Source organism: Thamnophis elegans, chromosome 8 (assembly GCF_009769535.1).
Source record: "Thamnophis elegans isolate rThaEle1 chromosome 8, rThaEle1.pri, whole genome shotgun sequence".
Taxonomy (NCBI): Eukaryota; Metazoa; Chordata; class Lepidosauria; order Squamata; family Colubridae; genus Thamnophis; species Thamnophis elegans.
Genome location: NC_045548.1, coordinates 53759045 through 53776141, shown reverse-complemented (window position 1 = coordinate 53776141; position 17097 = coordinate 53759045). Strand labels below are relative to the sequence as shown.

General features: G+C 39.5%; 1 protein-coding gene across 3 annotated transcripts in view; it reads right to left on the bottom strand.

Annotated features, from left to right (window-relative positions):
- The window catches only part of ESRP1 (epithelial splicing regulatory protein 1), a 44033-nt gene that overhangs the window by 18582 nt on the left and 8354 nt on the right, over positions 1–17097 (bottom strand). For all 3 annotated transcript variants that reach the window (XM_032223174.1, XM_032223172.1, XM_032223173.1), the window contains 6 exons: positions 15274–15388; positions 7152–7250; positions 5809–5863; positions 2804–2914; positions 2092–2224; positions 1959–2001 (listed from right to left, as the gene is read on the bottom strand). In XM_032223174.1, the coding sequence (XP_032079065.1) occupies positions 1959–2001; positions 2092–2224; positions 2804–2914; positions 5809–5863; positions 7152–7250; positions 15274–15388 (556 nt within the window). The remainder of the gene's footprint in view (positions 1–1958; positions 2002–2091; positions 2225–2803; positions 2915–5808; positions 5864–7151; positions 7251–15273; positions 15389–17097) is intronic.

Below are 17097 nucleotides of genomic sequence, written 5' to 3'. Positions count from 1 at the left end.
ACATTTACTATTAGTTGTGCCTAAGACAATCTTCCTCAATCTGATGTTCCCCAGATACACAGGCACTAAGGTTCAGGAATTCCAAGGTAAACTAGGAAGGTTGTACTGGTTTCTTTGCTTGCAGAAAATCACAGTGAACTACACTATTGTACAGAAACTCTATTCCAATGGCTCCTGGACTAGAAACTAAAAATTAAACAACTATAGGGTTTACACACACCCTAGAAGAGCAGGTTCTGTATCCTCTAACCATGTGGTAAGCCCTACTGTTACCACCCAGTACACAGTGTAACTCTTGTCCAGATACAATATGGAACATATTTTGTAAACCAGTAGTTTGTAGTACTATATGTTGCATGATCCCAGCAGTTGATTTATTCAATAAATCATGGGCAAGAAATCACGACTTACTGTATCTGAATCAGGCTGGTTCTATTAAACATTGAGAAGGCTTCAAGAAAGGGCCTTCACATTACTATCATAGCTTAAGAACACCATCTGTATGGTTTAATTAAACATTGGAATTGGGAATATCTGTGGATAATTGGACCATCATTGTTTCTTGCTCTACACCTCTAATCTTGTTTCATATGCAATGTGTATGTGTCAGTGGTGAGTTTCAACATTTTTTAGAACCTCTTCTGTACGTGTGGCCTGCTCTGTAGGTGTGGCCTGCCATGTGCCTGGGTGGGAATGGCATGGCGGCTATGTGATCGGGTGGGAGTGGCTTGCCAGCCATGTTACTGGGTGGGCTTGGCCAACTTGTAAAATGTGGTGAAACTCACTTAACAATGCTCTTGCTTAGCAACCAAAATGTTGGCTCAGAAACTCTGGCATTTGAAGGACACAAGTCTTAAATATGTCAAGTTACAAGACCCTTGCACGCCTAACCCTTTAGAAAAAAAACCATGGGTGTTCAAACTTGACAGCTTTAAGACTTGTGGACTTCAACTCCCAGAATTCCTCTTCCAGTCACGTTGGCTCAGGAACTCTGGCATTGAAGTGTGCAAGTCTTAAAGCTGTCAAGATACAAGACCCTTGCACCCCTAACCCTTTAGAAAAAAAACCCAGGGGTGCTCAAACTTGACAGCTTTAAGACTTGTGGACTTCAATGCCAGAGTTCCTGAGCCAACATGACTGGAAGAGGATTTCTGGGATTTCCCAGAAATCCTCCTCTCAGTCTTCATCTTGATGATGTGTGGCCGGGTGGGGAGGGAGCTGGAACCGATTCCAAATGGCACTGTAGATTTGTGGAACCTCTTCTATAGAAGAGGTTAGAACTGGCAGGAACCCACCTCTGGTATTTGTGTGTCTGTATGCGCACCTTCAAGTCAGCATTGACTCTTGGTGATGGCTGGACAAGTCTTTGCAGTTTTCTTGACAATATTTCAGAAATGGTTTGCCATTGCCATCTTCCTTGGACTGAGAGCAAGTGCCTGGCACAAAATGACCTAGCTGCTTTTTTGCCTAAGACAGGATTAGAACTCAGTGTCTCCCAGTTTCTAGCTTGGTGCTTTTAACCATGGCATTATGGTTAAAATGGCTTTCAACCTGTATTATGCTAGATAATATATTAAGATCTTCCCATTTTTAAAGTTGTACTGCTAAATTAATAAAAATTAACATTTTTATTGGTGTTTTTGATTAATGGCCAATGCAAACTATTTTCCTTCTTCAATCTACAAAGAAATTGTATTTATCCAATTCTTGCCCTAAAATTTCCTGAAGACCTTAATGGTCAACACAGTTATGTAGCCCGAGATCTAAAGTTCCTGGCTAATTCAATCAATTTCTTTAACTTAATCGAAAGGAAGGTTTTTCTGTTTAGGACTAGCTTTCCCCAATCGGGATATTCTGAACATGGCTACTGCCAGTTGACGATCACCTATGGGGAGAGAATGCAGTCACAGAAAGCTGATTTAAAATGTTAATTTAGGTTATAGGAATGGAAAGTTTACCTCCAGCAATTTTGAGGAAGTCCTCACCTGTTGCTTTGTATACCTGGAGATAAGCAAAGAAAAAGATAATTAAACTCAGACAAACTTTCCACTATTTCACCCAAATATACCATTCAGAACTTGACCAACGCACCTCTATATACCGGTTCCCCATGTGATGCTTGTGTCTTTGCAATGCTAATTCTCTGTGTTCTTCACTTACAAACCTGACAAGAGCTTCTCCGTTTCTTCTGCCCTGGGCATTGAGACAAAGTGCAGCGCCTCCTCTGAAGAGAGAGGAAGAAAAGGTTACAAAAAGAAAGAAACTTAAGATGTTCCTTTTCATAAAAGCTATATTTACGTGGAAACTGGAAAGCAAGGGAAAAGTGATTCTGGTTATTTTGGGATGTATTCAGGCCTTTCTTTAAAAAAAATAACAATTCAATTAATTCTACAATGTGAATTTTAGCCCACTTCCTAAGTTCGTTCGGTGTTGCGTGTATTAAAAAGGTTTTAAAAATAACTATGAGCAACACATTATTTGGTTAAAGGATTTGTGGACCATCCAATGACCACAGACTTCTGGTATTTAGTGGAATCACCTGGACCTACAATCCCAGTGTCATCAGTGTGATAATCTCAAAGGTGCTTTTTCAAAAGGCAACTGGACTGTTTTTCGAAGGAGGAGGGGAGGGGGAGAGGGAGGAGGAGGAAGACGAAGAAATGTAGCTTCTCATGCAAGAAGCTTCATCAATTGTGACTGGATGGATGGGGGGGATGGAAGGATAGGTACTGAAAGGATGGTGAAGTGGGGAATAATGGAACGAATCTAAATATAACAGATAAATCATTTTGATGGGACTAACTTGGCAATATTTAGTCCTTTGAAGAACCTGGCAATGTCCTGGTCTGATGATTGCCAAGGTAAGCCTCTGGCTCGGATCACAGTGTTATCATCTACAAGTTCCATCTTGCTGCTATAGATCAAATACAAGGATAGCTTTATTAATATCTTTAATATTCTCATCATCACAAACAACAACCAGAACATTAAAGCTTTCCTGTAGTTGTAAATTCTGATCAGAACATTTTTAAAATAATTAAATGGAAACTTTAAAATTCACCACTATTTCTTTTGAAATTAGCAATTTGTCCTCTAGTATGATGTAATTTGCTTCTGTTTTTCTTCGATAGGAGTAATTTTTATTAAAAGTTTTAAGAGCAAACATAAGACCTAATAAAAACGAAATTAGAACAGAGCAAATAATAAAAGAGAAATAACAAACAAGCTAAAAATGCAATAAGTAAAGAAAATAAAAGAAGATATTAAAAAGTAGCTTCCAATATTCTTCACAGTTATAAGTACGGTACAATTACATTTTAATCTCTGTTTATAAAGTTACATGATGACTTTCTTCATAATTCACTTCTGTTGTTCTGGCTAATTTTAATCTTCACCTGTACAGATAAATATAGTCATTTGCAATGTAGTGATTAAATTATTGGGGCTGTACCCTTAAGATGTCCCTATTGTGTCCTGAGACCACAAAGAAAATCCTGTCCAGCCCTGGATGCTTCAGCAGCCAATTTGTCAAGGGCTGAGTTTGTAATGCCCACTACCACTACTCTTGTTGGATAATTTATAACTACTATGCCCTCCAAATTTTCTATGCCAGAAAGCAACCATTTGTTTCTATGAACAGTTCTTATTGTGTATGTATATGTATATATATGTGTGTATGTGTGTGTATGTGTGTGTGTATTATATATACATATATATGCATATATGTGTATATTTGTGTCTATACACACACATACACACAATATATGTATATTTGTAAGTATGTATGTATGTTATGTATGCACTGTTAAGTTTACACAAACATCAAAAGCATCAAAATAATCTGCTCAGGGTCATCTTATCATTGAGATGGATAGCACATTAATTTAATAAGAAAATGCACACACACATATACGCACATGCGCACACACCAATCAAATTTAAAATTAAAAACATTCTTGCAGCTTCCATTATTTTCCAGGAATTGGTTACATAATGGGTGCTTCAGCTAATGTTGGATCTCCCAAAGGCGTTGTGGTTAAAATACAAGTTTGATGGGTAAAACACCACCAGTTCAACACACTGTCGATTTTTAATAATGCAACTTTTGTATTAAAAAGACAAATGATTTTTCTTTTTTAACCAACCCATTTTACTGTTCTTTTTAGCAAGTCCATTGATTCACTTCCTCAACATTTCCCTTGTCGTAAGGGGGGAAAAATTGCATCCCAGTTGCCTGTGCAGTACTAATTTAATTGAGCTATATGCAGCTGGAAAAGGAAGGAAGGTTGATCCACTATGTCATATTCAATGGTGATCCAGTAGACATGATAGAAATAAAGTGGTCAGTTCATGGAAAGGAAAATAGCACTGTAATTTTTTTAAAAAAAATCATCTGTTCTGTGAAGTGAGGATGTTTTTTATATATCAGGCAAATGCTTTTTAATCCAGTGTTTCCCAACCTCAGCAATTTGGAAGATATATGGACTTCAACACCCAAAATTTTGGGAATTGAAATTCATACATCTTCAGGTGACTGAGAATGAGAAACGCTGCTCTGAGTACTAAATTATTGGAACACGATTGATAAAACTGGCTGAAGCTGATATTTGAGAGCTGCAAGGCAGTGGCCATTGACCCAGGCAAGGGGCAGTTTTCCCACTGATGCAATAACCAATCAAAGTGTAGGGGTTTGCCCAGAAGAAAATAAAGTACAGGAGAGAAAACTGGACAGTGAAGCTTGACATCAAATAGTACTTTCAATGTAGAGCAGGAAAACATGGACAGAAGTTGCATTTATGGTGGGGTGGAGGAGTTGAGAACTTCATTGATCTTTAGTACCAGAAATAATTAGTGTCCTGTACTAATGACAGAGAACCCTGGCAGTGTAGATATGCCCTAAGAGAAGGAAACTGAGATTTAATTTCCTATTTGTCTATGTAGCAGACATTGTCTTTGAGTATATGTTGTATTTTTCTATATTTGTAGGTGGGGAAAAAGTATTCACATTTCCAGTCATGAGAAAAACCAACACTTGGCATCATTTGAAATTGAAATTCTGCAGAATGCAAGAGACATTGTGGCTGAAAAGCAACTGCTCATTGGATGTGGGTTGCCAGAAATACTCTCTGGATAGAGTTCTTCAGAAAACCCATATGTACTATGGACAGATGTTTGAGGTGAGCAGATGGCAGAAACTGATGGTTTTTTCCCCCCCAATCTCTTGCGATCAGCTCGGACTCATAAGATTCCATCATGCTCTGAGTGAGTAATGTAGACCTTTTTCGGGGGGGGGGGGGACTCAACATTCAACAGGCCCCCTTTTTAAAATCACTTTGGGGTATATTTTTTATTCTTATTGTTGGTTGAAGATTAAAAAGCCTCAGGACATATGTTATAGGTTTCATTGGCTTTCTCTTCAGTCTGTATAGAAAGAAAGAAAATGTATATGCCTGCAGTTTTATAAGAGTTTTCTTTTTTGCAATATACAGCAAAAGGGTAATTACGGTGTTGATTTTAAAAAGTTTTTTTCAAAGGAGTAAGGGTTCAAATGAATTTGCATTGAAGAAAGGCTTTGAACTTAATTAAAAGGATCCTCTCTCTTACATTACATTTTTATATAGGTAATAGTTCCACATAACTTCCTAGGATTCTTCCCTAAGAGGCAACATTAATTTTTTATTCAATTTGTTCAATTTGTTTTTGGTCTGGGCTCCAGGAAGATAGACAAATCTCAGGAAGGCCTATTCATATGTTTAATAAATTGTCTTTAAAAAGCTTTTCATATTTTATTTGAAGGTACATACTTACCAGGTTCCACTTTCAAATTTATAGTTCACCCTTTCTGGCTCTGAAAACCTGTGGTCTATAAAACACAGAACAAAATCAATTTTATTTCCAACAATATGTTTGAATAGAAAAATGAAATATTATCCACCTGTGATAGATAGACAGGCAGAGATAGATAGATAGATAGATAGATAGATAGATAGATAGATAGATAGATAGAAAGAAAGAAAGAAAGAAAGAAAGAAAGATATAGAGAGATAGACAGAGATAGACAGAGACAGATGATATATATGATCTCATTGCAATGCTTGCTACTCTAGGCCCTTTTCTTTTACCCCAGCATTTATAGCATGCATAGAATCAGAACTGTAGATGTGGAAAGGAATGCAAAGTTCATCTACTTCCACTTTCTCAGGTGTGTAGGAAAACCAGTTGAACTGTTCCTGAGAGTTGGCTATCAGATTTTAAAACCTCCAGAGTTAGAGAACCTACACTTCCCGTAGGTAGATTTATGGCAATGTCACCTGCCTGCCTCCTTCAAAAGTGTACTTTCCATGGGACGAAGTATTAGCTGAGTGATACAACACAAGCTTGCATGCAGGAAGAGTCGGGTTCCTTTCTAGACACACCCAAGGAAGGTTGGTTATGCCCTTCTATATATCACTGAACATTCCTTGTAGTCCATATTTGACAATTACCACCAGATGGGTCAATAGTCTGACAAGGAAAACTTCTCTGCCTGAATCTCTCTTTATTTTAGTCCATTAATAATATCTCACTTTTGATCATTTCCTGCAATAATGTCCAGTATGGATGGAGAGGCGGGGGAGGGAGGGAGGGAGGAGAAGAGGAGAGGAGAGGAGAGAAGAGAAGGGACAGAGAGGGGAAGAGAAGAAATTTTTTTAGCCATATTTAAAGCTGGATGGAAAAAGTGTAGCCAATTGTGCTCTGTCCACATCCTCTTTGTTAACTATTTTTTTTACTTGTTAGAACTTTTAGGGTCTAAAGAAAAATAGGTACTCAAAACCCATTTTATTCTTTTGATTATGTGTCATCAAATCAGTATTGACTTTTAAAGATCACAAAGATTTAAATGATTTTATACCTTAACATGTCCTAAAAACGCAGTAAGCTCTTCATTTTTGGAGAGCAGCCATTGACATGCTGTGAAAAGTCTGATGCATGCCTGGCCAAGAAAACTGTGCCTTCTAACACTAAAATAAAATTCTAATTTCTGCTTCAAACCTCCAAAAAAAACCCACTCAACAGTTCCTAAAAAAAGGCAGTAACAGAAATAATATAGAAGAAGTCCATACATGTAAAATTAAACCATCCCATCCCAAAAGAATACTCTCTTTGCTTACTGTAGGCTTCTGAAATTAGTGCTAAAATCACATTGCCCATATCTTCCAATTGCTGCATTCCAAAAGATTGTGCTGAGCTCCGCTTGTCAGGATTCAAATCTGAATACAATAGTCAAGAATCTTAAAGCAGTCGTTCAAATGGCAGGCTTTTGGCACCTCAAACTACCCTTGCCCCATCTTTAATTGCACAAAATGTTCCCCAAATTTATATGGGCTAGGCCGATTCCAGTTTAGGTGGATATAGTGGGATGCTAAGAGCTGGCAAGGAAGTTGCTTGTTTCCTAAGCTATCTTCTTGGTCCCGTGCCTGCACATAAAACCCCGACAGCAAAGGCCAAAAGCATTCACCAAAACCCTTCTTGGTGACATCAAGATATAGCCTCCACTGGCTTTCCAGTAATTTGAGGAAGATGGAAATTGCAGACTGACCCTTCCACTCTATAACATGATCACAATTTCTGGCATTTTTTTTTGTTGGTTTCCAGTAAACATGATGACCCACTTAACGATTGCCACAACTTACAACCTTATTTCTGCAGTCAATTACTTTTGTAAGTCAAGAACTACTTGGCTTACAATAGTATTATTGGCATTCATTTGTGGGCAAAGCTTATACATAACGTAGCAAAATTTTGGTACTTTTACTGAAAAAAATTATCTTGTTTAAGGATAGTGCAAATAATAAAAAAAACCAAAATGCCCCATTTTCTATCTTATTACATCATATTTTAAAAATTTGTCCCATGTCCCTGCACTCCCGTTCTTCATTCCCATGGATTATCTTGCCTTAACACCTCAATGGCAATAGAAGACAGTTCTAAAATATATCCTACAGCTTTTCATGACATTAGTAATTATTTTGCTTAACCAAAGCATTAGTTCACATCATGAAACATCATGATAAAAGCAAAATATACAGCCTCTTAGTAACCTGTGAGGAGGCACATACCCTTTGCTGTAAGCTATTAGCTTCTTTTAAAAATCCAAATAAATTTCACAAGAACATTCCAAAGGAAGATAAACGTCTGCCTTTGAACATTACTTATAAATATATATTTGACAATAGAAAAGCAGATTAAGGGAAGAATTCTGCTGTGCCTTTTGTCTTGATTTGGGATTGTGAACATGTTTCAGCAGTGGAGAATTTTCTCTTAGTAATACAGCTAATCCTCAGTTTATAGCCAGTAGTTTAGACCTGGCTTAGAAATTAGAATATAAAATAACAGAATTGAAAAGGACCTTGAAGGTCTTCTAGTTCAAACCCTTGCTCAGGCAGGAAACCCTATACCTGTGATGGCAAACCTATGGCACGCATGCCACAGGTGGCACGTGGAGCAATTTATCAGGGCATGTCCATGCACGCACTGGCCAGCTGACTTTGGCCTTCTTTTGAAGCCATTTTTGCCCCCCAGAGGCTTCCTTGAAGCCTCTGGAGTGTGAAAAACCAGCCCTACGGGCAAACCAGAAGTTTGGGAACATACTTCCGGTTTGCTCGTACGGCCGGTTTTAGCCCTCCGTAGCATTTAGGAGCCTTCAGGAGGCTTCCCTGAAGGCTCCGGAGGGCAAAAAACGACACTACGAGCAAACAGGAAGTCCATTCCCGGAACTTCTGGTTTGCTCATAGGGCCAGTTTTTCGTGCTCTGGAGCCTGGGGAGGGCGAAAAAAGCACGCCAAAAATGGGGGGGGAGTGCTGACATGTGCGCATGCCCTCTGGGTTTGTGCGCATAGCATTATGGGTGCGGCATGCCTGTGCATGACCCCTCTGCACTCCCCCCGCTTTTGGCACGCGAGCCAAAAAAGGTTCGCCATCACTGCCCTAATGTGATCTTGATTCTAAAGTTCTGATGGTTCTGCCCTCCCTGTCTTCACTGTAATCATCATTCAGCATTTGGCTCACATTTACAACCTTTGGAGCCTGCTATGATCGCTGGAATTTTGCCAAAACTCAATGTTGATTTCTGGTTTCCGACAAAACCTGCCCATAGTGAGCAATGGTTTTTTTTTAATGACTATGGGAAAAAAAGTCATAAGATCGGGTCTATCATATGACGACCCACTTTATCATCATCATGACTGTATTTGCCAGGATCAATTACGATCATGTCAAGTACAACCTGTACAATCTGCAGGACAGCATGTTTAGTTGGTTTGGAACAAACTTGCAGTAGCTTTCATATGGTTACACTGCTACTCTACGTGTATTAAACCTAAATTCCCCGATTGTATCCTCAATGTTAAAATACTCTTTTCTGCACATGTGGATGTCATCTCAAAGTACAACTCAAGTAAGCTACACAGTCTAGTTCTATGTAGGCTTATCAGTGGCTGTATAATGGTTTCTGCACATCTAACTATTTAGAGTCGTGTTTCTCAACCTTGGCAACTTTTTAAGATGTGTGGACTTAAAAACTCTCATGCTGGAGAATTCTGGGAGTTGAAGTCCACATATCTTAAATTGTTAAGTTTGAAAAACACAGATTTAGAGGATAAGGGTAATGCATTCTCTGAGGGCACTTGACATATAAGTAGCCGTGCAAGCTTGATTCACTCCACCCTTGGGGCATTTGCTACTGTGAACCGGCTAAGCAAGCTTCACAAGTTGAGAACTGCAACTTATTAGTCAGAACAGAGAAGACTGACAAATCTTCCAGTGCTGGTATTTATGGGTAAATTGAAACACAGACCTTTTAAAATTCCTTGTTCTTTTCTCAGCAAATATCTCTCTAAAGTAAAACAAAACAAGACCTTCAGGTTAACACACAGGCAGAAGAAATAAAAGTCCAAATCTTAACATGTATAACTGTAAAATATACTACATAAATAGCAAAGAAACAGGCAATGGATAACTGGCTCAACAACAATATTTTCAAAAATGACACAAGAGTTATCAGACCAAGACTACGTGAATCAGAAATGGAACATTGCAACCCAAAAGGCCAATATTAGCCTACACAGGAACATTTCTAGCATACCCTTAGAAGCAGCCAAATGTAATTACATAACACTGGTTAGGTCCCTTTGGAAATCTGGTATTTATTTCCATTCACTGATATTGAAAAAAAAGGGGGAAAGGATAGCTGCAGGACAATCAAAAAAGTAGCCAGTGTTTTTCCCAACCAGAAAACAGTCATCAATTATAGCAGTGTGCAGTATTGGCTGAGGAATTCTGGGAGTTGAAGTCCACCCAAGCTTCAAGTCACCAAGGTTAAGAAACACTGAATTATGGGTCTGCTCCAATCTTATTATTAACATGCTTCTGCCATACAGAAGTGTGATTGATTGGTATCAGAGGTAGGTTGCTCCCGGTTCGGCCCAGTTCAGCCAAACCGGTAATGTCGGCAGGGGGAGGCGCCGCCCAGATGATTCTGCACATGTGCAGAAGCGTCATGCAATAGCGCATGCGCAGAAGCGTCATGCGATAGCGCATGTGCAGAAGCATCGTGCGAGAGTGCATGCGCAGAAGCATCGTGCGAGAGTGCATGCGTACACATGAGAAACCACTAGTAAAAAAAAATAGAGACCCACCACTGATTGGTAGGACTATAAACTTCTAAAAACAAGGCCTGCTATACCTGTCACCTTAACGATGAAAATCAGACTACACTCTAGGAAAAATAAAGCTGGGATATATTATGAAGGCTATAATTAAGGTATATATCCCACTTTTGCTCTCGGGGGAAAAAGTAAGATGTGTCTATTAGTACCTTTTGTGACTAACAAAAGCTTTTTGTGAGCTTCCATGTAATTTGGAAAAAGTGCTACCAGATACTTCCCGATAGTTTTGTCATAATGTGCAAACATGGCTTTCTTGCTGTCTTTTTTCTATGAGTGAAAGACAGGGGAACATATAATATTAACTTTACATTTATTCTCCCTAGAAATCCTATTTGGAAATTCACCCCCCCCCCACCTCCGGTGAGGTAGATTGCTGTAGGAAACAAGTCACTGGGCTCAAATCACTTGACAAACTTTTGTAATTGAAAGAGGACTGTTTTAGAACTGGAAAGTCAATATGGTGGCTATGATACTGGATTAAACACCAGGAAATTTCCCCCTCTCTATTGACCTCCAGTTTTGGCCAGTGACCCTGTCAGTCCAAATCACTCACAGTCACAGAGTTGTTGTTGTTGTTGTTGTGGGGAAAACAAGAGCAGGGAGCTTTACATATGCCTGCTTTGAGTGATATAAATAAAAGTGGGATATAAATCAAATCAATCAATCAATCCTATAAAAATAAAAGCAGAATACATATAGGGTTACGTAACTAAACTATCTAGAAATCTGGAACTGGATAGCAACCATGTTAATAATTACATACAATTATATATAAAGCATGGTTTACATTTAAACCAAGAAAGTTATTATCTGCATCATCATTACTTCTGATATCTTGTTTTTCCCCCCTGAAATTTTTCCACTAGAATGGTTTCCCTAAATATTTGCCGTCATATGGAAATAAACCAATTCTTTCCAGTTCTCCAAGATCTTGCTCCAAGATAAGGAGCCGAGGTGGCGCAGTGGTTAAATGCAGCACTGCAGGCTACTTCAGCTGACTGCAGTTCTGCAGTTCGGCTGTTCAAATCTCACCGGCTCAAGGTTGACTCAGCCTTCCATCCTTCTGAGGTGGGTAAAATGAGGACCCGGATTGTTGTTGGGGGCAATATGCTGACTCTGTAAACCGCTTAGAGAGGGCTGAAAGCCCTATGAAGCGGTATATAAGTCTAACTGCTATTGCTATTGCTATTGCTATTGCCATGGTCTCTGTTTGACTTCAATTAACGCCCTGCTCTTGCAAAATGAGTTCTTCATGCTCTAAGGTAAGGGCTCCTAAACTTTTAGCCATCACACTTCTTTTTAGCCTAATTTTAATTACAATTTAAACCTAACCTAAAAATCCGAACATGTAACAAAGACAAATGAACAATTAATACAATGAAATTTTATTTTAAGAACAAAAAAAAATAAAAAGCAAAGGTTTTTCACGGACTCTGCCTATGCCTCCCCAAGAGAGTATACTTTACAGTTGGGGAAAACCTGCTGTTAGATATTATGGCAATTATCGAGCAATGTAATAACTTAAGGCTTAATAGAGTAGCCTCATTTTCAATTTGCAACTTTTAATAACATGTTCAGTCAAAAGTTGACTGAACAAGTTACCAGATGGCCTCATATGTTTTTATTTCTTCATGTTTTCTCCAACGTATCATGCTATAATTTATCAGGTAAAGTTCCTTTTGCATTAAATACTATCTATAAAACATTTGCAATGAAGTTTCTGTAATTTAGCTCAGACTGTAATCATAAATGCATAGATAAAGAGCTTATATATCTAATTGTGATATTGCTTTCAATCCATTGGAAACATTGGTCTTGTTTTCTAATAAAATCTTGCAAAGAGAAGACTTTAATTTAGATCAGGGATGTAAAACTGGATTTCTCCAAGGGCCAAATCAGCATGTTAGTTCTCCTCCATGGGCCGGCCTTGGAGGAGATGGGATGGATGCAGGGGTGGGTTTCTCGCCTCGTTCCAACCGGATCGGTTGGAACGAGGCCGGCGGCGTCCTTGCGCACGCACGCAGCGTCCTCGCGCATGCACGCGGCGTGCGCATGCGTACTAGCGTCTGCGCGATGCTCCAGCTGCTCCTGGAGGATCGCGCAGGCGCTGTATGCGTTCTGCGCATGCGTGGAAGCGCAGAATTCGTAAAAACCGGGTAAGGAGCGGGTGCGGGTGTGTGGGCGCGTGTGGGGGGGGGGGCTTCGCCGTTCCCGGAAGTTACTTACTTCCGGGTTCAGCGACCAACCGGATCGCAGGGACCGGTGCGAACCGGTCGAAACCCACCCCTGGATGGATGCCTCCTGCAGCATCCTGCCAGCCAACCCGGGGCATGGGGGCCCCCACACATCCTCCCCACCCCGTTTTCAGCCTGGACGGCCTCCTGCAACACTCTGACATCCAACACGGGGCACGGGAGGGAGGCAAATTTCTCAAAATGATCTAAATTTGGATGTTTGGCAGCTGATTCATGTTTATGATGGTTGCAGTGTCCCAGGGTCATGTGGTCCCCTTTTGCGACCTTCTGACAAGCGAAGTCAATGGGAAAGCCAGATTCGCTTAACAACCGTGTTACTGACAACAACAGTGATTGACTTATCCACTGTGGCAAGATAAAGTCGTAAAATACGGCAAAATTCACTTCAACAAATGTCTCACTTAACAACAGATAATTTGGGCTCAATTGTGGTCCCAAGTCGAGGACTACCTGTACTGGGTGATGGGAAATGCCTGAAACTAACAGCATTTATTAAAGAAGTTTAAATTGCTATTACTTTTGAGATGTCTACTAGAGTGAACATCTTTCTTCAAAAAGGAGTTGAGTTTAAAAGTAAATCTCTTTAAATAAAATGGTGAACAAAAATGGAGAGAAATTGCTTTCAATCAGACTTTCCTTCCAAGTCAAATCTCCTGGCCCTCTGAACGAAAGGTGTATGGTCCCCGGTTGGGACTACCTTTCAAGTCCTACAAAGGCTTTATTTAATTGCATGTAAACATGTTTTAGCAACCGGTTAGAGTGCATATTTTCCAATCTCATTCCACCACTACATATTGTTCAACAGAAGCTGCAACGGTCTTTCTGTTCTTAGGGTTATTAACATATACAGAACCTCCCATCCCCTTGTTACATATCTCAAAGGTCTTTACATGTTAGGACGTGTCCCCTAGAAATGGGGAACAGTGAATTGTTATGGCTTTATCCAGACCGGCGCTTCAACTTCAATGCTACTTTTGTTCCATAAGTTGTTGGGCCAAGGAAAAACTCATTCTGGCACGGAGGAATTTCCGCTAGCCTTGAATGCAGAAAGAGGCCAGTGGTTCAACCCACCAGGCTTTTCAATTATTGTAACTCAGATGATAGGCAGGAACCCTGGACTTGCAAGCAACCCATCATAGCAGGGGTGGGCTACTACTGGTCCGGGAGAATCCGTAGCTATCGTTATGACCAGTTCGGAGAACCTCCAAATCCCACCCCTGGCTGGCCCGGCCCCTCCCAGGAGTCTCCACGTGGCCCATTTTGGATGTGAGGTAAGTGCAGAGTCCTTTCAGAGGCTCAGGGAGGGGGAAAATGGGCCTCCTGGAAGTTCTGCAGGGCCCCCAGAGCCCGGGGAGGCAGTTTTGACCCTCCCAGAGGCTCGACAAAAGCCTCCGGAGCCTGGGGAAGGCAAAAACGTTCCCCCCACTGTGGTGCAAGAGGCCAACTAGGCCACACCCACCATGGCCCACCCAGCAACCAGGCAGAGAAGCCATTGCTGAAATTTTTGAAGGTTATCCCTGCATCATAGGCAGCCTTTTCAGCTCTCTACTCTACCTTGGAAGGTAATGTAACAAAATCAGCTTCACTTACAATGACGGCAGTTCAGACTTGAACAATCTGTAACAATATTTTTCTTTTAAAAGATCCACAGAAAATATCACATAATCCTTGATATTTCAAAACAGAGCACATAGACAAGCAACTGATTCGGCAAAAGATCTATGATACATTATACAAGCAAATGGTGGATCAAAGCCATTCAACAGACCAAGATGTAGAAATTATCCAAAAGCTGAACTAATGTTGCTATAGGCATTGCTCACAATTAAGAATATAGTTAGTAAATGGCACCATATTAATGCTGCTTTTTACTAGTATTATTTCTTGCACATTGGTTTTTAGAAAGTGAGTTTAGAATCATCGCTTTGTTGCATACAGTATTAACATCTGTCAACCAGCATGACTTTAAAATAAGCCTATTCAATGAAGATTTCATAATAAACAATCATTAAATTAATAAAATATGCCAGCTTATCCAAGGGTTACATACATACCGTACATATATGCGCACAGAAAGACACACACATACACAAACAAAGTGTATTCGGTTCTGCATCCTATTGGTTTTCAAATTTTCATTCTAGTTTTGTATGTTTTAACACCTATCATTGGATCTACTATTTTGATTTTCTGTAGCTACTTCTTCATTAAAAAAAAGCCTTTGGCAGGTCAATATTTAGGGTGAGATAAAGGCAATAAATAAACATTTAACATTATAGAAATATACAGATATATATTTATTAAAAGGATACATTGTATCATGGAACCAGCATCTAATTTGTCAATTTCAGGTGACCCAGGACAACATTTCTTGAATTCTTTTCGGAGATCAAAAAATGAGTAGAAGCATTCAGGTAACAAAATATTCTGCAAAACAAGTTACATCTAATAAACCAAAGTAATCACAATTTGTAGTGCAAACTGTCAATTGATAACATACCCAATTAACTTAACTGACCACCCACTTACAAAGAGTTATTACACATTTACCATGCAGAGTTCTTCCAAGAAGCAATTCTGGCCCTATCTTGATGGCAAGTTTCTTCATCAGAAGGGAACCAGCGACTCTTGACTTTAACCAAGATCAAGTGGAAACATAATTTTCAAGGAAAGTGGCCAATGTAATCATGACATCCCTGAATTAACAGAACCTAAAGCTAACTGTAGTTAAATGAAGATTTTGGACTTTGATTGCATTGTAGAGGATGATCACAAGAAAAGAGAAGGATTCCATGACAGGAGAATAGTGTAGGAAAAGGAATCCAAGATAGATAGCAAAAACACTTAAAACACAATACCAGCAGAAAAGAAACGGAAGAAGGCAGTGTAGCTCTGTAAGAAGCTGGTGAAAATCTAATAAAAAGACACCATAGGTAGTCCTCAACTTTCAACCACAATTGAGCCCAACATTTATGTTCCTAAGTGAGAAATTTCTTGAGTTTTGTGCCATTTTACAACTTTTTTTTTGCTTCATTTGTTAAGTGAATCACTGCAGTTGTTAAACTAGTAACACAGTTGTTAAATGAATCTGGTTTGCTTATCAGAAGGTTGCAAACGGTGACCAAATGACCTTGGGACAAGGCAACCGCCATAAATATGAGCATCTGAATATAAATCACATGACCATGGGGATGCTGCAACAGTTGTTAAGTGTGAAACATAGTCATACGTCGTTTTGTTCAGTTCTTCTCTAACTTGGAACAGTCACTAATTGAACTATTGTAAGTCATAAATATGAATCAGTTGCTAAGTATCTGAATCTGATCACATGACTATCAGGATGCTGCAACAGTCGTGTGAAAAACAGCCATGTTATTTTTTTCCCAGTGTTGTCATAACTTTTAACAGTCATTAAATGAATGATTGCAAGCTGAGGATTGCCTGTATATAGGAACTGGAAAAGAGACAGGTCATCAAAGAAAAGTAAAATTATATAATGTACCCAGTTTCCCTGAAAATAAGATCTCCCCGAATAATAATCCCAATCGGACTTTTGAGCACATGCACTAAAATAAGCCTTCCCCAAAAATATTGCAACACAGCAGCAGCCATGAAGTGACCACGCTCGCTGCCTCTTGTACCTCAAAAATAATAAGACTTCCCTGAAAATAAGGCCAAGTGCTTATTTTTTTTTGGGGGGGGGTGTCAAAAGAAAACAAGAGCCTGTCTTAATTTTGGGGAAACATGGTATGTTTTCCTGGATGTTGGTTAAGATCAAAACAAGCTGAATAAACAAGGAAAGCTAACAACTACAATTATTTCTTCTAATATGTTCAAAATGAAAGAGAAAAACATCAGTAGCCCAACTGCTTTGTAAAAAATAAAATGGTCAAAACGACCAAAGTTAACCATGAAAAGGCAGATCTAGTCAGCTCCTAACCTGGTCTGGTCCTTTCAAGAAGAGGATGTACAGTGGTCCCCAAATTTGGCAACTTTAAGACTTGTGGACTTCAACTCCCAGAATTCTCCCACCAGCAGAGCTGGCTGGGGAATTCTGGGAGTTGAAGTCCACAAGTCTTAAAAGTTGCCAAGTTTGAAGACCTCTGATTTGTAGTAATCAACTTCAACCATCAAGA